General features: G+C 46.5%; 2 protein-coding genes across 3 annotated transcripts in view; one reads left to right on the forward strand and one right to left on the reverse strand.

The window, feature by feature from the left end:
• The window catches only part of dhx38 (DEAH (Asp-Glu-Ala-His) box polypeptide 38), a 182,998-nt gene extending 178,614 nt beyond the window's left edge, over positions 1 to 4,384 (reverse strand). The window contains exons 1-2 of one of the 2 annotated variants that reach the window (XM_038806383.1): positions 4,153 to 4,384; positions 2,258 to 2,625 (exon numbers count right to left, since the gene is read on the reverse strand). In XM_038806383.1, coding sequence (XP_038662311.1) covers positions 2,258 to 2,562 — 305 coding nt within the window. In that variant the 5' untranslated portion in view covers positions 2,563 to 2,625; positions 4,153 to 4,384. The remainder of the gene's footprint in view (positions 1 to 2,257; positions 2,626 to 4,152) is intronic. The other variant, XM_038806384.1, reaches the window with a different exon arrangement.
• Positions 4,385 to 4,421: 37 nt separating this feature from the next.
• On the forward strand, positions 4,422 to 20,791 carry psmd7 (proteasome 26S subunit, non-ATPase 7). The gene is made up of 7 exons (XM_038806385.1): positions 4,422 to 4,604; positions 14,415 to 14,506; positions 15,646 to 15,738; positions 18,149 to 18,246; positions 18,991 to 19,071; positions 19,717 to 19,808; positions 20,168 to 20,791. The coding sequence occupies exons 1-7, from the start codon at positions 4,531 to 4,533 to the stop codon at positions 20,592 to 20,594; spliced, it is 957 nt and encodes a 318-aa protein (XP_038662313.1). The 5' UTR covers positions 4,422 to 4,530; the 3' UTR covers positions 20,595 to 20,791.
• The last annotated feature ends 117 nt before the right edge of the window (positions 20,792 to 20,908 follow it).

The raw sequence follows: 20,908 nt of genomic DNA on the forward strand, positions 1-20,908 counted from the left end.
AATTAAAATTATCCAAGCTTTATACCTGCAGAAGGACCAGCAGTTAAATCAAATATGCGTGTAGGTGCTAATTTTTTCTTTTCTAACCCCACACCAAACATTGCTCCTCAATCCACTCCAGGACTTAATGCTAGCTGACACATCAGTGCAGCAATAGGAGAGTGCAGCACTACTGGAGGAGCCACATTATAGAGACACCAAGTGTCCTGACCAAACATATATCCTGGCCAGTTGCAGTAAATCCCTGTTTAACTCTTACACTTTAACAGTCACTTATTGGATCCCACATTTACATTCGATGTTGGGAGTTTCATTTTAAAGTTATTTCAAACCAGGACTGATGTACGGTCACATGACCCAAGCAGCACCATTTTGCGGTGGTTTCTCCCACTCCCTGAACCTCCCGTTTGCCAATCTTCTGCTCAATACTTCTCCTACTCCCTAGCCCTTCCAGTCTCTGCTGACCCTCTGGCCTCTCTCACTTTCTGCTGATCCTCTGGCTCACAACCTCTCCTGCTCTCTCCTGACCCTTCCTTTCACTGTCTCTGCTGCTTGTGGCTTATCTGCACAACAAAGGAGATCTTCCTGCTTCTCGCCGCTCATCTCCAGGGCAGCAAATGGGAGAGGCGGGGAACAGGAAGTTCAGAAAGAGGTGGGAGAGGCGGGGACAGGAAGTTCAGAAAGAAGATGTGTGGTGAGTGGAAGGTTCAGCAAGCAGGATCGGTGAAGACCTGAAGGGTTTGCGAGCAAGAGAGGGAGGGACAGGATGCGTGACGACCTAGAGGGTCAGTTAGCAGGGTCTGGGAGTGGGGAATGCAGAAAGCCAGAGTAGGTGGGTCAGCAAGCAGGAGTCAAGTAGAAAGAGTTAGCATATTTATTTTAAATATAAAAGGTAAGTGGTTCAAATTGCGCCACCCTCCCCACCCCTATTTGAACCACTTACCTTTTAAGTGTCCCTTTAAATATTTACAGATACACCATAGAAAGCATCCTATCTGGCTGTGTCACAGCTGGCATGGCAACTGCTCGGCCCAAGACCGTAAGAAACTACAGAGGTTTGTGAACACAGCCCAGTCCATCACTCGAACCCTCCTCCCACCCAATTACTCTGTCTACACCTCCCGCTGCCTTGGGAAAGCAGGCAGCATAATCACAGACCCTTCCCACCCGGATTATTCTCTCTTCCAACGGGCAGAAGATAGAGAACTCTGAGAACACACGTGGATTCAAAAACAGCTTTTCCCCCGCTGTTACCAGACTCCTGAATGACCCTCTTGCAGACTGAACTGATCTCCCTACGCATCTTCTCCACTGTTGCAGCACTATACTTCGTATGCTTTATGTCCTCTGTTTTTATGCATGAAACAATCTACCTGGACTGTACGCAGGACAATACTTTTCACTGTACCTCAGTACACATGATAATAAATCTAAATCCCTCTTTTAGAGATGCTAGCTCTGTAAATAGGAGGGTTTCTTACCTCTCTGCGCCCCAGTTACTCCACGCCGAAGCAGCCAGGGCACGCTTCGCTTCTCCTGTCTAACCCAGCCTGAGTGAGAAAGACTGGGCGAAACAAGGTCCGTCAAGAGTGGCAATCAGCCACTCTGAGGAAGTTATGTAATTTTTGTTATTATTGGATGTGCCAACAAGAAATAATCTTAATCAAAACGGTCACTGTTTTTAAACTAACTTACAAGTGCCTTTGACGGAATTTTATCAATTCAATTTGGCTTCAACAGGAAAGAGAAACTGAAGGAGTACTCTAAACTTTTGTAGAATGTGATGAAATATCATGCAAGACCAACCTAAAGTATAATTCTTCAGAGATTTAATGTTACCCATATTGCAAACTGGTTCAACCAGAGTGGTCAAATTTGCACTGAAAGAACAAAAGGGTAGATGGTGCCAGAATGTTACTGACATGGCATGGGTGCAGCAGATCACATTACCATTTCAACACCCTTTCTGACCCGTGTCAATCTCCAAAGAACTAGTATAATACATGTTGAGGTGTCTTCAAGCTAAATCATAATTTTCTGTGTGGGACTCATCTTTGTCATCCTAGGTACTATTTGCATCATGCTACGATATCTGAAAGGAACTGACTAATAACCAAGAAGAGAACTATTCATCATCATCAATCTCCTCCTCCTTGTGAAAGGATGGATGTTTGGAAATAAATTTGGGTAAATAATAGTGCAGAAAATAACAGGGAACAAAATCCAATTAATACAAGTTGTAACTGCAGTGTCATACCTTTCTTTTTTCCCACCTCTGCCTACTTTGTCACCACTTTCCTCATCAGAACCACAATCTTCCTTTCCTTCCTCCCAGTCTTTATATGATGACACCTTTGATTTCTTCTTTTCTTCTTCTTTCTCTTCCCGCTCTTTTCTTTTCTGGGCAGCCAATTTATCAAGTCCCAGCAGTGAGGTCTTTGGTGCTGGTGCTCGAAAGATATGTTGGTCATCTGCGGCACTCTTCTTTTTTATTATTAATCCCCCTGTCTGATTGTCAGGGTCACTGCCCTCCAGCCGGTGAATGGAGTCATCATCATTCATGCTCAACAGCTGTAGCAGGTAATGTCCACACCAGTCTGGTCCGAAAGGTTTAAGTAAATGCTCCTAAAAACAGGGTAAGCAGAACATTGATTATGCAAAGTTAGACACTGAAGTAGCTCAAGCTTTTATTTTAAAGGAACTGATAATTATTGGATTCCTGCACCATAATATTAAAAATAGTAATCATACTGATTTGTCACCTAGTTATTTTCAACCTGATTTTGCAGAATGTATCTAAAAGGAGATATGTAGATCACTATACCATTGACAGTAACTGATTTAATTCATGTACAAGACCAACATAACTCTTTTATCAAATTGTCCTCAAACTTTATGCAAACACAAAATCCAAATAGTCTTTCATCGGGAAGCCATGGGGAGGAAAGAAATTTTGTCTATTCACTAATGCTAAAAGTTCCATGTCAAATAAGACTTCTGGCTCAGTTTTGTTTATATTGCAGATCTCTGCAGACAATGAGTTGAGGGATAGTGATGAAGCAGTCAGATAATGTTAAAAAGCAGTCCTAAGGTGACACAGTGGTTAGCACTGCTGCTTCGCGCACCGAGGGCCCAGGTTCAATCCCAGCCCCGGGTCACTGTCTGTGTGGAGTTTGGACATTCTCCCAGTATGTGCGTGGGTCTCACCTCTACAACCCAAAAGATGTGCTAGGTGGGTGGATTGACCACATTAAATTGCCCCTCAATTGGATTTTTTTTTTAAACATTTACAAAAAGCAGTCCTAGTGATGGTGCGGATACATAGCTCATTTCGCGGCGCGGGGCAGTCAAATATGACAGCAACATTATGAACAGATCAGTCTCAGTTCCACACAATTGCGCAGAAATGGAATCAGTGGCACTGGAATAGACAACAACTTCAATCGTCCCAGTATTCAGCTGAAGTAAGTTTCTGCTCCTCCAGTTTTGGACATTGGACAAGATAATTTGGACACACAGCGGAGAAACCTAGAGATGTTGTTAGGTGAGTGGGATGTCTGTCATCAGTGTACATGTGGAAAATTATGCAGAACGTTTGGATGGTGTCACTGAGGAACAGCATGTAAATAAATATAAGGGGACCAAGCACAGATCCTTGAGGCAACAGAGGTGAAAGTGTGGAGGTGGGAAGAGAAGCTATTGCTGGTGACACTCCAGCAACGATTAGACAGATGAGTGGAACCAGGTGAAAGCAGTCCCAATAAGCTAGACAACAGTGAATATGTGTTGGAGGAAGATGGTGTGAACACACCATGCCAAAAGCTGCAGAATGGCCAGGAGGGAAAGTGCACCTCTGACACAGTCGCACAGGATGTCATTCGTGAATTTATAAGAACGGTTTCGGCACGGTGACAGCGGCTGAAAGCTGATTGGAAGGATTTATATCTTGAGTTCCAGGAAAAATGGGCGCAAAGATGTGGGAGGTGACAGCCCAAGGCTCCCCGGTTCATTAGACACAGTGCATTTGAGGATCAGACTGCACTTGCTGCTTGCGAACCTGCTTCTTGGAGGGAAAGTGACCGGGCTGAGTGAGTGTTTAAAAAGCCAGTATGACCATTTTAGCCATCCCCCTTTCTCACAGTAACATATTACCTGCCTGTGAAGTTAATGCTCCCTGACAAAAAGCAGCACCTGCTGCGCCGTTTCACACCAGCGCGGCCCCTCACTCCAAACACACACACACAGGACGCCAGGCAGCGAGAGGCCTGTCCCCCGGCGTTGCCACTGTCTCGCAGCCTCGGCTCACGACCCTTGTTCAGCCATTCGGCCTCGCTGCCCTCACCAACATGTCCGCCCTGCCGCTCGCGGCCGACGTCACCTCCGGCGCCGCCGCGGTTGCCGGGACGTGGATGGGAAGTGAGGTCACGGGGGCACGGACCATTTCCGGTGTGTGTGTGTGTGTGTGTTTTCCCTACCCCCCGCCCCCAATCCCCCTTCCTTCTCTCTGGCGGCCGCGGCGACTCGGAGATAATGCCCGACCCTGTGGTGGAGAAAGTGGTGGTTCACCCGCTGGTGTTGCTGAGCGTCGTGGATCATTTTAACAGGTGAAGAGGTTGAGATCTGGTGCGTGTGCCCGGGGCTGGGCTGGGGTGAGTGGGCGCAGGGCCTGTGGCCTCCCCTCCACACACACTGGCAGGCAGACAGTGAGCGGCTGGAGTTACAGCCGCCACCACTGCTGCTGAGTCACAGCAGCACCTTCTCTAAAGCTGATCCCAACTGTCACCCCCCTCGCAGTTTCTATCCACATTTACCATCTCACGGTTTTAAATCAATCAAACAAAACTATCAAATGTATGCATTTGGCTGCCAATATCGGTTAAAGTTAACTAGGTCCCAGGAAGAAAGCGGTATTCGCTGTCCTGATTTCACAAAATATTGTATTAAACGTCAGAATGAATGTTTGACTAATGATTTTTTTTAGCAGGAGCTGGAAACCAAGGCTGTGTATGTGTTTTTTTTTTAAAGATTGGAAATCATCATCATCATCATCAGGTGCTGTGAAACAGGAAAAGGAGTGAGCTGTTCAGCCCCTCCAGCCTGGTCTGGCATTCGATTACATCTGTAACTTAACTCCATCTATCCACCTTGGTCCTCTGACCCTTACCTCATGTTTAAAAAAACCTACCAATCCCAGTTTTGACATTTTCAATTGACAAAGCCTCCACGGCTTTTTGGGAGCGAGTTCCAGATTTCCGTGACCTTTTTGTGTGATGGGGAGTTTCCTTCCATTGCTGCCGAATGGCATAGCTCTAATTTTCAGGATTATGCTGCCTTGCTATAGACTCCCCCACACCAGAGGAAATCGTTTCTATCTATCTAACTTATCTTATTTTGCAGATACTTGTCATTTTGTTGAGAATCAGTAACTAAGTATTTATCTGAGCCACTGGTGTTCTTGGGACTGGTGATAATTGTGGAATTAGCTTTAAATGCTAAAAAGGCTCATGACCCTGTGAACTTGTGAAAAAGACCCACGCACCTGTGAACTTTCACGTGGAGTCTTTGAGGTGAATAACGTATGCATTTAAGGGACGAAAATGAAAGTCACCAAAGTTCCAGATGACCATCCGCTGCTCTCCTCCTTTGTGTGTGAGAGAGAGAGAGAGCTGACTGGTGGTGATTTAACCTGAGGATCACCACCCCTCAGGCAAGGTTGAGAAGGCAGGCCTTCATGAATATCCTCCGCAAGTGCGGGAATTTAATCCGTGCTGTTGACATCGCTCTGCATCACAATTCAGCTGTCCAGCCAACTGAGCATTGTGCATTAGGCTAAATGTTTGTTACATCTGAGACAAATACCAATTTTCTTGACATTCAGTTTTATTTATTGGCGACACAAAAAAGTTGCACTATATGCTAATTCATTGTACTGTATTGTCAAATAGTGTGCGTGTATACACTACTTCAATTATTATTGTTCCCAACCAGATTTTGTATCGGCACATTTCCCTTGCATTCTTAAAGATTAATCATATTAGCCATAACACGTCTTAAGTGAAGAATGTATTGTCAATTTTAATTCTTTTTAAATAAATGTTTATTTTTACACATAATTTCAACTAAAGGATCCAAAGATGTGTAGGTTAGGTGGATTGGCCATGTTAAATTGGGTAAAATATCAGTCTATGCACACCGAGGTCACACCACCAGTGAATTAGATGATTTTTTAAAAAAAATTATTGTTACAGGATGTGGGCATCGCTGGTTAGGCCAGCATGTGTTGCCCATCTCTAATGTCCTTGAGAAGGTGATGATGAGCTACCCTGAATCGCTGCAGTCCATGTGGTGCAGGTACACCCACAGTGTTGTTAGGGAGGGAGTGCCAGGATTTTGACCCGGAGATAGTGAAGGAACTGCGATATATTTCCAAGTCAGGATGGTGAGGGACTTGGAGGGGAATGTCCAGGTGGTGGGGTTCCCATGTATCTGCTGCCCTTGTCCTTCTGGATGGTAGTGGTCATGGGTTTGGAAGGTTGTCTAAGGATCCTTGGTGAGTTCCTGCAGTGCATCTCGTAGATGGTATGCACTGCTGCTACTGTGCATCGGTGGTGGAAGGAGTGAATGTTTGTGGAAGGGATGCCAATCAAATGAGGTGCTTTGTCCTGAATGGAGTCACGCTTCTTCAGTGTTGTTGGAGCTGCACTCTTCCAGGCAAGTGGTGGGTTTTCCATCACACTCCTGACTTGTGCCTTGTAGGTGGTGGCCAGGCTTTGGGAAGTCGAGATGAGTTACTTGCTGCAGGATTCCTAACCTCTGACCTATTGCTGTAGCCACAGTATTTATATGGCTGGTCCAGTTCAGTATTCGGTCAATGGTAACCCCCAGAATGTTGATAGTGGGGCGATTCAGTGATGGTAATGTCATTGAATATCAAGGGGCTATGGTTTGATTCTCTCTTATTGGAGATGGGGCGACACGGTGGTACAGTGGTTAGCACTGCAGCATCATGGCACCAAGGACCCGGGTTCAATTCCACCTTGGGTGACTGTGTTGAGTTTCCACATTCGCCTCGTGTCTGTGTGGGTTTCCTCCGGGTGCTCCGGTTTCCTCCCACAGTCCAAAGATGTGTACCTTATGTGGATTGGGTAAATTGCTCCTTAGTGTCCAAAGTTACGTGGGGTTATGGGATTACAGGGATAGGGTGGAGGGTAGGTAGGGTGGTGTTTCAGAGGGTCAGTGTAAACTCGATGGACCAAATGGCCTCCTTCTGCACTGTCGGGATTCTATGGTTATTGCCTGGCAGTTGTGTGGCATGACATTTACTGAATAGGCTGTTTTAGGTGGTGCTGATTAATGGGAGCCAAGAGAGCACCAGGGTCTTGGAATAACACGTGATTTTTTAAATATATATCCTTCATATATATGTTGAAATAAAAGTCCCAGAATGGAACTGAAATTCATACCTTTCCAGCTTGAAGGGATGAATACAGCGCGGTGGCATAGTGGTTAGCACTGCTGCTTCACAACGCCAGGGACCTGGGATCAATTCTGGCCTTGTACGAGTGCCTGTGCAGAGTTTGCACATTCTCCCCGTGTCTGCCTGGGTTTCCTCTGGTGCTCCGCTTTCCTCGCACAGTATAAAGATGTGCAGGTTAGATGGATCGGCCGTGCTAAATTGCCCTTTAGATTCCAATGGTCAGGTAGACTTACTGTGTTACAGGGACAGGACAGGGGAGTGGGCCTCGGAAGAGTGCTCTTTCAGAGGGTGGGTGCAGACTCGATGGGCTGAATGGCCTCCTGCGCTATAGGGCTTCTATAACCAAGCTGAGAGTTGCTGTAATCTGTTGGGGTAACAGACTTAGAATGTATGTAACTTACACAATGAAAGGCAGATGAGTTTCTCTGATCAAAGTGCATATGGCAGGATTGGGGAAGGGTGATGCTTGAAATACAGAAAGTGGAATGTTTTGCTTGCAGAATAATATCTTGCACTTCCTCATTACGTAAATAGCAGCAAGTTCAGTAGTGTTCAAAATATTAGAAGACACAAATGCTTATTAAGGTACGGTGGCTAGATATTATCGATAATGTATTACAGAACTGAATGAAAATATTCCTTTAATGAGTAGACTTATCAAGTGATGATTCTTTTTAAGAGAACTAATTCCGACTTTAAAATTATTAATATCATCTCTGCCACACACTTGTGCTAAAATGTATGCCACTGCCCCGTATTTTCACTAGATTAAAGAAAAAAGATAAAAGCAATTTATTGCAGATGGTAGAACCTGAAACAATTACAGAAAATGCTGGACAATCTCAGCAGGGCTGACAGCATCTGTGGAGAGAGAAGGGAGCTAATGTTTCGAGTCTGGATGACTCTGTGTCAAAGCTGGAGAGAACTGGAAATAGGATCGGATTTGCGCTGTTGCGGGGGGGGGGGGGGGGGGGGGGGGGGGGGGGGGGGGGGGGGGGTGGGGGGAGGGAGAATGTGTGGAGCAGTGTGTCAAAGGGCAACTAGGAACAGGGAACAGATGGCCCAAGTGGTGTGAGGAAAGACAATGGTGAGTTAGAAACAGAACAATGGAAGAAATTAATATAAATTGATAGGAATAAAAATAGAGTGAGGTGGAGGAGAGTATTCACAGTCTGAAGTTGTTGAACTCAATGTTAAGATTGTACGGCTGTAACGTGCTAATCGGAAGTTGAGGTGCTGTTCCTCCAGTTTGCACTGGGCTTCACGGGAACGTTGCAGCAGGCCAAGGATGGACATAAGGGCAGGACGGTGAGTTGAATTGGCAAGCGACAGGAAGGTCGTGACAGAATGAAAATAAGAGCACTTCTGGTTGTGGCTATGCGGAGCTAAGTCGCACGTGCAGCAGCTCCTGCTAGAAACTGACTTTTGGGCTCTTTTTAGGGCCCCCAACGGTACTTTTTCGACGAGCCCCAGTGTGAGAAGGGGACAGCAATATTCCCCTGGCACTAAATGGATTGGACCAGGAGTGGAGCGGTGAAAAAAGTGGAATTGGAGCAGAGAAAGGTGCGAGGGAGGAAGACCAAGATGGCGGTGGGTAGAGACCAGGCAGCGTGGGCGCAGTGGTCACAGGAGCAGCAGGGGTTTCTCCAGCGCTGCTTCACGGAGCTGAAGGCACAGCTGCTGGAGCCGATGAAGGCGTCAATTGACTGGCTGCTTGAGACCCAGACGGCTCAAGGGAGGTCCGGCAAAAGGTCTCGATGAATGAAGACGAGATCTTGGGCCTGGCGGTCGAGGCGCTCCATAAGAAATGGCAGGCGAAGTTCGAGGACATGGAGAACCGGTCGAGAAGAAAGAATCTGCGGATTCTGGGTATCCCGGAGGGGCTGGAAGGATCGGATGTGGGTGCCTACGTGGTCACCATGTTGAACACGCTGAAGGGCGCAGGGGCCCCTGGAGCTGGAGGGGGCCCATCGAGTGCTGGCAAGGAGGCCCAAGCCCAGCGAGCCGCCGTGGGCGGTGCTGGTGTGGTTCCACTGGTTCGTGGACAGAGAATGTGTGCTAAGGTGGGCTAAGAAAGAGTGGAGCAGCAGGTGGGAGAACGCTTGAGGTCCGGATTTATCAGGACTGGAGCGCGGAGGTGGCTAAGAAGCGGAACGGGTACAATCGGGCTAAGGCGGTGCTGCACCGGAGAGGGTTGAAGTTTGGCATGTTGCAGCCGGCGCGACTGTGGGTCACCTACAGGGACCGTCACCATTATTTTGAGACGCCGGAGGAGGCGTGGACCTTTATTCAGGCCGTAAAGCTGGACTTAGATTGAGGGCGGGGGACGAGGGGATGCTGAGGGGGGATGGTTGGGACTGTTGTGTTGTGTTTTGGGGGGATTTTGTGGTTAGTTTGGGCAATGTTACTTCTCTGTTTGTAGGGGGGGGGACAGGTAAAAGCCTGTGGGCGCCGGTGGCTGGAAATGGGGATGGGGCCCCGTGGTGGGGAGGCCCGAGCCGTGGGAATTGGGACTGAACCTGGAAAGGGAGCTATGCCAGAGGGGGCGGGGGCGGGTGGGTGGAAAGCGCGGACTTTTTCCCGCGCTGAGAGTGGTGGGGAGAGGGGAGATTCCCACACTGGGTGTGTCGATGGAGCGGCGTGAGTGGCCGGGGTCAGCAGGAGTCGGCTGACTCACGGGCGTGCAATGGGGGGAGCAATGAAGCTAGGGGGAGATCCAGCTTTTGGGGGGGGGGGAACCGGGTTGCTGCTGGAATGTCCATGGGGGAGCTGGAGTCTGTAAAAGAGGTCGGGGCGGGGGTCTGCCGCTGGGGGGAACGGGAAGTGCAGTTGGCACGGGCACGTGGCTGGCCTAGAAAGGGTTATGGTGAGTCGGCGGGGCAGGGGGGGCAGCCCCCTGATCCGGCTTATAACCTGGAACGCAAGATGCCTGAACGGGCCAGTCAAACGGGCCCGTGTGTTCGCGCACCTGAAAGGGCTGAAGGCAGATGGGGTCATGCTCCAGAAAAAGCATCTGCGGGTGGCAGATCAGGTAAGGCTGAGAAAGGGGTGGGTAGGGCAGGTGTTCCATTCGGGGCTGGATGTAAAAAAAATCGAGGGGTGGAGATTTTGGTGGGGAAGCGGGTGTCGTTTGAGGCGTTGAGCATCGTGGCAGACAACGGAGGTAGGTATGTGATGGTGAATGCTAAGCTGCAGGGGATGCGGGTGGTCTTGGTAAATGTATACGCCCCGAATTGGGACGATGTCGGGTTTATGCGGCGCATATTGGGCCGGATCCTGGACTTGGAGACAGGGGGCTTGATAATGTGGGGGGGGACTTCAACACGGTGCTGGATCCGGCATTGGATCGCTCTAGGTCTAGGACGGGCAGGAGGCCGGCGGCGGCCAAGGTGCTGAGGGTGTTTGTGGACCAGATGGGAGGAGTGGTTCCGCGGAGGTTTGCGAGGCCGGGGGCCACGGAATTCTCATTCTTCTCCCATGTTCATAAGGCCTACTCTCGGATTGACTTTTTTGTAATGAGCAGGGCGCTGATTCCGATGGTGGAGGACACGGAGTATTCGGCGATAGCCATCTCTGACCATGCCCCGCGTTGGGTGTACCTTGAGCTGGGGGAAGGAGAGACCAGCGCCTGCTGTGGCGCTTGGAGGTGGGGTTGTTGGCGGACAAGGAGGTGAGCAGGCAGGTCCGGGGGTGTATAGAGAGATACCTGGAGGCCAATGATAAAGGGGAGGTGCAGGTAGGGGTGGTCTGGGAGGCGCTGAAGGCGGTGATCAGGGAAGAGCTGATCTCCATCAGGGCCCACAAAGAGGGGAAGGAAAGGAGAGGGGAGAGAGGGAGAGGAGTGGGGGAGATGGTAAGGGTGGATAGGAAGTACTCGGAGGCCCCTGAGGAGGGATTACTTAAGGAGCAGCGCAGCCTCCAGGCTGAGTTTGACCTGTTGACCACCGGGAAGGCGGAGGTGCAGTGGAGGAAGGCGCAAGGGGCGGTGTACAAGTACGGAGAGAAGGCTAGCCGGATGCTGGCACACCAGCTTCGGAAGCGGGATGCAGCAAGGGAGATCGGGAGAGGGAGGGGGGAGCATGGTGCGAAGTGCAGTGGGTATTAATGGGGTCTTCAGGGACTTCTACGAGGGACTGTATTGGTCTGAGCCCCCATCGGAGGTGGGGGGGGGATGGGTCGCTTTCTGGACCAGCTGAGGTTCCCGAGGGTAGAGGAGGGGCAGGTGGCGGGGCTGGGGGCACCGGTTGGGTTGGAGGAACTGGTCAAAGGACGAGGGAGTATGCAGGCGGGGAAGGCACCGGGGCCAGTTGGGTTCCCAGTGGAATTCTATAGGAAGTACGTGGGCCTGTTGGGCCCGCTGCTGGTAAGGACTTTCAATGAGGCGGGGGGGGGGGGGGACACAAGGACCCCTTACTGTGGGTCATATAGGCCGATTTCACTCCTTAATGTAGATGCAAAACTACTAGCAAAGATATTTACCATGAGGATCGAGGACTGTGTTCCGGGGGTCATACACGAGGATCAGACGGGTTTTGTGAAAGGGAGGCAGTTGAATACCATCGTACGTATGCTCCTGAATGTAATTATGATGCCGGCGGTGGAGGGTGAGGTGGAGATAGTGGCAGCTATAGACGCAGAGAAGGCCTTTGATAGGGTAGAGTGGGGGTACCTGTGGGAGGTGTTGAGGAGGTTTGGGGAGCTGGCTGCTGTACGAGTGTGGCCACGAACAGGAGGAGGTCGGAATAGTTCCGGCTATACCGAGAAACGAGGCGGGGTGTCCTCTATCCCCCCTGCTCTTTGCGCTGTCGATTGAGCCCCTGGCCATGGCTTTGAGGGAGTCTAGGAACTGGAAGGGGTTGGTGCGGGGTGCGGGGGGGGGGGGCACCGGGTATCGTTGTATGCGGACGATCTGCTATTGTATGTGGCGGACCCGGTGGGGGGAATGCCGGAGGTGATGAAGATCCTTAGGGGGTTTGGGGATTTTCTCTGGGTATAAGCTTAATATGGGGAAGAGCAAGCTGTTCGTGGTGCACCCGGGAGACCAGGATAGGGGGATTGGTGAACTTCCGCTACAAAGGGCAGAAAGGAGTTTTAGATACCTGGGGGTTCAGGTGGCTAGAAGCTGGGGGGCCCTGCATAAGCTCAACTTAACAAGGCTGGTGGAGCAAATGGAGGAGGAGTTCAAAAGGTGGGATATGCTGCTGCTCTCCCTGGCGGGTAGGGTGCAGTCGGTTAAAATGGCGGTGCTCCCGAGGTTTTTGTTTTTGTTTCAGTGCCTCCCCATCCTGATCCCTAAGGCCGCCTTTAAATGGGTTAACAGGAGTATTATGGGGTTCGTGTGGGTGAAGAAGACCCCGAGGGTGAGACGGGTGTTACTGGAGCGGAGCAGGGACGGGGGGGGGGGGGGGGGGGGGGGTGCGCCTAACCTCTGCGGGTACTGTTGGGCTGCCAACGTGATGATGGTACGCAAGTGGGTAATGGAGAGGGAGGGGGCGGCATGGAAGAGGTTGGAGATGGCGTCCTGTGTGGGCATGAGCTTGGGGGGTTGGTGACGGCACCGCTGCCGCTCCCTCCGACGAGGTATACCACGAGCCCGGTGGTGGCGGCGACCCTCAAAATCTGGGGGCAATGGAGACGCCACAGGGGGGAGGTGGGGGTTTCGGTGTGATCATCGATACGGGAGAACCATCGGTTTGTCTCGGGGAAAATGAATGGGGGGTTCCGGAGCTGGTACAGGGCAGGTGTTAGCAGGATGGGAGACCTGTTCATTTACGGGACGTTTGCGAGGCTTGGGGAGCTGGAGGAGAAATCCCCCCCCCCCCCCCCCGGAAATGCCTTCAGATACATGCAGTTAAGGTAGTTCGTTAGGCGTCAGGTGGTGGTGTTTCCGCTGCTGCCGGTGCGCAGGGTCCAGGACAGGGTGCTTTCGGGGGTGTGGGTTGGAGAGGGTAGGATCTCGGCAACTTATCAGGAGGAGGAGGAGTATTCGGCGGAGGAGTTAAAAGGTAAGTGGGAGGAGGAGCTGGGGGAGGAGATCGACGAGGTTATGTGGGCGGATGCCCTGGGAAGGGTAAATTCTTTCTCCTCTTGCGCGAGGCTCAGCCTGTTACAATTTAAGGTGCTGCACAGGGCGCACATGACCGGGGCAAGGCTGAGCCGGGTTTTTGGGAGTGAGGACAGATGTGGGAGGTGTTCGGGGAGTCCAGCAAACCACACCCACATGTTCTGGGCATGCCCAGCGTTAGAGGAGTTCTGGGGGGGGGCGTAGCGAGGACGGTGTCAAGGGTGGTGAATTCCAGGGTTAAGCCAAGCTGGGGGCTCGCAATATTTGGGGTATCAGATGAGCCGGGAGTGCAGGAGGCGAAAGAGGCCGGTATTCTGGCCTTTGCGTCCCTGGTAGCCCGGCAAAGGATTCTGCTTCAGTGAAAGGATGCAAGGCCCCCAAGCCCGGAATCCTGGATTAACGACATGGCAGGGTTTATTAAATTGGAGAGGGTGAAATTTGCCTTAAGGGGATCTGTGCAAGGGTTCTTCAGGCGATGGCAGCCGTTCCTAGACTTCCTGGCGGAGCGTTAGGAGATGGTCAGCAGCAGCAGCAACCCGGGGAGGGGGAGTTTATGTTCGTGTTTGGTTGGGGATTTACTATTGTTTACTGGTTAACGTTTATTTGTTTATTTCTGCAATTTTGTTATTGTTTTATCATTTGTGTAAAGGGGTGGGGGGGTTTCTATTTTTCCTTTCTGTTATTTATAATATGTGAACATTTTGAATAAAAATTATTTTTAAAAAAAGAAAGAAAATAAGATGTTGACATTTATGGAAGGAAAATATTTTTTGAAATAACTTCCTTTGGAGGATCACAGGGTGTTTTTAATTATTTGCTTTTCTTAAGATAATTAAATTATTCATTGTGGTAACTTTTCATTTTAATGTTCAGAATAGGAAAAGTTGGAAATCAAAAACGAGTAGTTGGAGTGTTGCTGGGTTCCTGGCACAAGAAGGTACTTGATGTTTCAAACAGTTTTGCAGGTAAGAGCCAAAATTAGTAGTGAATCTGGTAATTACTGATCAGCAATGATTATGATTAGTTATTGAGTGTGAATTATTTATAATATAGAATAGTCTGTCATAGTCCTCAGTCAAGACCTACCACTGAGGACTGGCCAAATGGGAAGTTCAGACCCCATCATGATATTTTGATGTAATAAATATCGCTGTGAAATAGTCAATCTGGGTGTAATGAATCCAGTACTAATCTCAATTTTGAAAAACAAATCATACAAAATGTGTTTGTTCTTCAGGCTGTTCGCATTGTCTTTTTTATTTTTTATTTTTATATTTTCAAATAAATTTAGAGTACCCAATTATGGGGCAATTTAACGTGGCCAATCCACCTACCCTGCACATCTTTGGGTTGTGGGGGTGAAACCCACGCAGACACGGGGAGAATGTGCAAACTCCACACGGACAGTGACCCAGGGCCGGGATTCGAACCCAGGTCCTCAGCGCCGTAGGCAGCAATGCTAACCACTGTGCCACCGTGCTGCCCTAGGCTGTTCGCATTGTTATGTGCAAAGCAGTAATCTCTTCCATTTTTTGAGTGGGAAACCTTAGACCTTTGGTTAGGGATTATTATGTACAGTATAAAATTTTACAGAGGTGTGGCTACCTTTCCAAAGATGTGGAGATGCCGGCGTTGGACTGGGGTGGGCGCAGTAAGAAATCTTCCAACACCGGGTTAAAGTCCAACAGGTTTATTTGGCTTTATGAGCCAAAATTTATCAGCTTTCGGAGCGTGAGTCTCACCTGATGAAGGAGCTACGCTCCGAAAGCTTGTGATTCCAAATAAACCTGTTGGACTTTAACCTGGTGTTGTAAGACTTCTTACTGTACCTTTTCAACAGTGTTAGTGTAACTATTACATTGGCGAAGCAAAAATCCTTCATGGCCAGCTATTGCATTTTGAACAAAATCAGTCTTGGTGCACATTTTAAATAATTGGCTTTTGTAATTTGAATTAATTTTTGGGTTGCTAAGTAAAGCCTGGTTATCTCTTCAGAAGGTTATCCCTTGTTAAAATAGAAGGGAAATCCCTGAACAATACGATCAAAATAGTTATATTAGAGATGTCTGACATTTTACCTTTTGAATGTTCTTTTCCTTGTCAGTTCCATTCGATGAAGATGAGAAAGATGATTCAGTTTGGTTCCTGGATCATGATTATTTGGAAAATATGTATGGGATGTTTAAGAAAGTGAATGGTAAGATTCCTTCTACAACATTGGTCTCCACCTTTTTAACTCAGGATTACGTTTGGAATCTAAATGCAGCACAAGATCAACTCTTAAAAATTTGACTTTACTAGAACTCCCAGTAACACTCAACCTATTCCCGGTGTGACACCGGTGCTTGCACACTATCTGTGATTGCAGTGAAGTCTGGGTTGTGGTTTGGGACGGCCAGTCTCATACAGTCCATCAGATGGGCATCTGTGAGACGAGTGCGATACTTGGACTTGATGATTTTCATCTGGGGAAAAGCCATCTCACAGAAGTATGTGGTACCAAAGTAGGCCTTCACCTTGAATGTGCAGGATGTCAGAAGAGGGTAATTCTCTCTGTCTACAAGTCCCCAGAAGTCTTTGTCCTTTGACCTAGCTTTCAGCTCTAAGGCAAGACTATTTGGGTAAAAGAGGTAATTTGGAACAACATCACAAGACAATACATGAAAAAGTTCAGTTTAAACAGCACGATTCGGATGAGGAAATCTAGCACAATTTGAGTTGCCGATCTTGACAACAACTGTCATTACATGGGAAAAGTCAATGATCTTGCTTGCTAGCACTTGTTGATGGATAACACAGTGGTAATTGACAAAGGAGAGGAATTCAGGATCATTTCTGCAAAGTGCAACAAAGCCTGCACTGACAGTGCACCATCGGTTGTGATTGAAACCAGTTCCTTGATCTGAATGTTTTTCTCAGTCACGTACCTTTTAAAGTCGTTGTAGACATCCTTGCCTCATTTTGAGTGGCAAAAAAGTGAGAAAGTCCTTTTTTGTTGCCAGGTCTCTGTTTTCATTCGCACGGCATTCAATCAGCTGGGCTGTATCCATCATGTCAATTGATTCATTAAACAACAGTGAGAATTCCACCCTTCTGGCTACTGTTAAAGCACCTAGTGGCATACTCTTGATGGCTGTCATAATTTCACCTTTCTTTTTCGAGACTTTGAACAAAGTGTCGGCAGCAACTGTCATAGCTTCCTTGATAACTTCGCCATCAGTGAATGGTTTCTCATGTTTTGCCAGCAGATGGCTAATGCGAAAAGACGCCTCTTTGCTAATCTTGCCTATAGCCACAGGTTTTGAAAAGAGTAACTGCTGAGCTTTCAAAATTCCCTTCAACGCCCTGACTTTCCTCATCCGAATCGTGCTGTATTAACTGAAATTTTATTGAAATTTTTCATGTATTGTCTTGTGATGTTCCAAATTACCTCTTTTACCCAAATAGTCTTGCCTTTGACATTCGTAAAAATAAATTTGTTTTCCCTTTCCTAGTGGAAATGGTAGGTTTTTGCTTTCTTGGAGGTCCTTGGCTTCTCTCTCAGCATTTTGTCTTCAACCAGCTTATCCCACGTTTCGGTGACTGCGAGAATCTCGTTGCAGTCTCTCATATTTTTGGCATTGTTCTGCAGGCAATGAGCTGATTCGCTTGTCATTACAAGAAATCCTTAGACGAGCGCGGTTTGGCAGGCAATGAGCTGATTCACTGGTCATAAGAGAATCCCGAATCTCTCACAATTTGGTGTGGTTCGACAGGAAATGACAATTGTTCAAAACCCCAGGATTGCCCGGTCTATAACGATCAACTATTCGGAGATCACTGTTCTACAGTGCCTCTGGTTGACATTAAGCTATCATTGTACCTGCTGGATGCTGTTTTATTTTAACTGGGTGACTTTATTGTGGGTTGCTTCTTAAAACTATGTTGAGATCCTGATCACTATTAACGTGATGGAAGAGGGTCAGTGAATCTTTTTAAAGCACAGCTCAATAAATTCTTGTTGGGCAACTGAATCAAAGGTTATTGGGGGTCGATGGGAATGTGGAACTCAACACATACATATCTCATTGAATGGCGTAGCAAGCTCAAGGGGCCAAATGGCTTACTCCTGCTCCTGTTTCGTATGTTTGTACTTCGGTGAAGTGAGTGGTTGAGGCCGAAAGAAATGGATCATTGGATAATTTTTTTCAACAAATAAAAGACGCTAGCTGTTGTATGTTTCATTTTGTGATCAGTTTGAGTAACAGATATCGGGTTGATTTTCTGCATAGTTTGATGTCAAATTAGAAAAAATAAATTTAAAATGAGAAATTAAATGAGCATGATATGAATCTCCTGTTTCAAACCTGCATTTAGTTGAGGAAAATATATAAAAACTTTTTTTTTTCAAATCCTGTTTGCGGACTGCCATGTTCAATGCAGAAGCTTGTAATGAGGTACATAAATTTCATTACTTGACTGGCACAAATCTCACTTGGGCATTTTTTTTTAGAAGGAAAAGGTTGAATTGCAATTCACATGGTGCTGCTTAATCAATGTGTCAGGTCTAATGATTGTCTAACAATTAGTGAATTGCATTTTAATGCATGATTTTGCATCTGTCTTAGCCAGGGAAAGGATCGTTGGATGGTACCACACTGGACCCAAGTTACACAAAAATGACATTGCTATTAATGAACTGATGAAACGATACTGTCCGAATTCTGTAAGGTTTTAGACTTTTCCTCCTTTGAATAAGTTTTCATTAGTTCACGGTAAATTATACTGTTTCGGTTTGTACATTATATATGTCAGCATTTATTTTGGATGGCACACTAAATTGTAAATGCATTTTAATGGTTTAAATGTTTTTGTTCTGAATAGAGGCTTCCATGTTTTCATTAGTTTGTGACCCATCTGGGCATAATCTAAAACTTTCACTCTCTTCATTGAAGAGTTCACTAGGTTTTGGGCCAATTTGCAGTTGCTTTTTCCAATTATACTTTCATTACATGTGTGTAATAAAAATCTACTGACATTTCTGGTTCAAAATTTATTTAAAAAAGAATCTTGTGCAGCATCTCCCAGTTTATTTTTTTTGCAAAGTTATATTGCACATCTATTTGAATGTTAGAAGAGATGTGGCCGAAGCTTTTGTTTTAAGGCAGTTTGAAGTGAAATGGATTAACAACCTGCCAACCTTGGCTGTAACGCACATTGGTAAAGAATCTCTTAATTTGCATTTACGAAATATTGCAAACACAATATGGTTTATTTGTTCTCATTTCGTCTTTGTGGAATTGCCAGGATAAGACAGCAACGGAAAAGAACATACTTCCCCATTGTCCTCTTCAGCTGCAGCACTTGTACATAACAGTCAATAATTACCCAAGAATATCTTCATCTTTTACTTAAATGGAATATAAATAACTTCTTAAGACTCAGATAAAACTATATATATTTTTTTAAGGTTTTGGTCATCATTGATGTTAAGCCAAAAGACCTGGGGCTGCCGACAGAGGCTTACATTTCAGTGGAGGAAGTTCATGACGTAAGTGTCGCATTATGATTTCTGTAACATGTATGTCAATGCCTAAAAGTGTAATTAATCTTTGATGGTGTTTTTTTCAGCCGCTGAAACCCATTGAAATTTGTGGTTTATAGTTTTCCAATAGGTTTCAAAATGATCAAAGTTTAATTTTAAAATCATTCCATTAACAACTGAATTTGGAAATTTGTCCGATTTATAGACCCAAAAGCCCAAGTCGGCCATGGCCCTTTGGTTATTAACTCTGTGGCTTTCTCCCACATCTCTTATTGATAAGGAGGCTGCTGTGAAGTTATTCAGTATTTTGTCACACACTGGGAAATGGAAATAGCATTGAACAACATCCTATGATGATCCGAGGTTATCTGAGCAGTATTCAGCCATTGGAACATTTTTCAGTCCTGCCTCCAGATCGGTGTCCAAGAAGGGAAAATAAATCAATAATTGCTAGTTCTTGGGGCTTGATTTTTGGCCAGGGCAATATTTGAGAATTCAACAGTTAATACGTGTGATTTTTCTTTTTTTTGCATGAATTTAGAGTACCCAATTATTTTTTTCCAATTAAGCGGCAATTTAGCATGGCCCATCCACCTATGCTGCACAGCTTTGGGTTGTTTAAGCTCCGCATTAACTATGGTATCTCTACAGGATGGAACTCCGACTTCCAAAACATTTGAACATGTGACTAGTGAAATAGGAGCAGAGGAAGCAGAAGAAGTTGGAGTGGAGCACTTGCTACGGTAAGCTGGCAATGTCGAAGCAATTCTTTGTCTCAGGCAAAGTTCAGTAAATTTCTCCCATCATCTCTTTGATACTGTGTTCGTATACTTAATTTTGGTGGTGGGGTGTGTGTGTTTAATTAAATCCTTTTGTAATTTGACAATAAATGAATCTGCAGTTTGAACTGAAATTATAATTTGGCTGACATTTGTAGCTATAATACAGCATGTCATATAATATTGATATGCATACCCTCCCTGTGCTAAATGTGCCTTTGAATTCTTTAAACAAGTGACTTTTTAAATTGTCTGACTTTATTCTTGAGTCTGGTCTTAGCAAGTCATAGTGTTCAGTATCTATACTTGTGTCCCCCTTGCAGAGATATTAAGGACACTACAGTGGGCACACTGTCGCAGCGAATCACAAACCAAGTGCATGGTCTCAAAGGACTGAACTCAAAAATTTTAGAGATTAGGAATTACTTGGAGAAAGTGGCCACAGGGAAATTGCCCATCAACCATCAAATTATCTACCAGCTGCAGGATGTCTTCAACTTGCTGCCTGACGTTAATCTGCAGGAGTTTGTGAAAGCCTTTTACCTGAAGACGAATGATCAGATGTTGGTGGTGTATCTTGCATCACTAATTCGATCAGTAGTAGCTCTACACAACTTAATCAACAATAAAATTGCCAACAGAGATGCAGAAAAGAAGGAAGGGCAAGAAAAAGAGGAGGGAAAGAAGGAGAAGAAAGATGACAAAGAAAAATGCGAGTCTAAGAAGGAAGAGAAGAAAGACAGAAAATAAAATCGTGTAGTGCTTTTTTAAAAAAAAAATAGAACTTCAACTTGAACACTCGGTATCGAGTGGGAAAGTTAATACTTCGGCTTTCTCTAATAAAAGGGCCAAAATTTACAGCCATTGTGTTTGCATGGGACAGTTTTCTGTATCTGTACAATGTACATGTTCAATCTTGAAACATCATAAATATTGCTTTACTAATACTGTTCTAAGTCTATTATTCATTTAAGGTACTGAGAATAGCTAATACCAGCGACCTCCAAATATAACCCAGACTTTATTTTCTGTAGTATGAGTATATCTTGGTGGCAGCACAGTAG

This window comes from Scyliorhinus canicula, chromosome 9, assembly GCF_902713615.1.
Source record: "Scyliorhinus canicula chromosome 9, sScyCan1.1, whole genome shotgun sequence".
Taxonomy (NCBI): domain Eukaryota; kingdom Metazoa; phylum Chordata; class Chondrichthyes; order Carcharhiniformes; family Scyliorhinidae; genus Scyliorhinus; species Scyliorhinus canicula.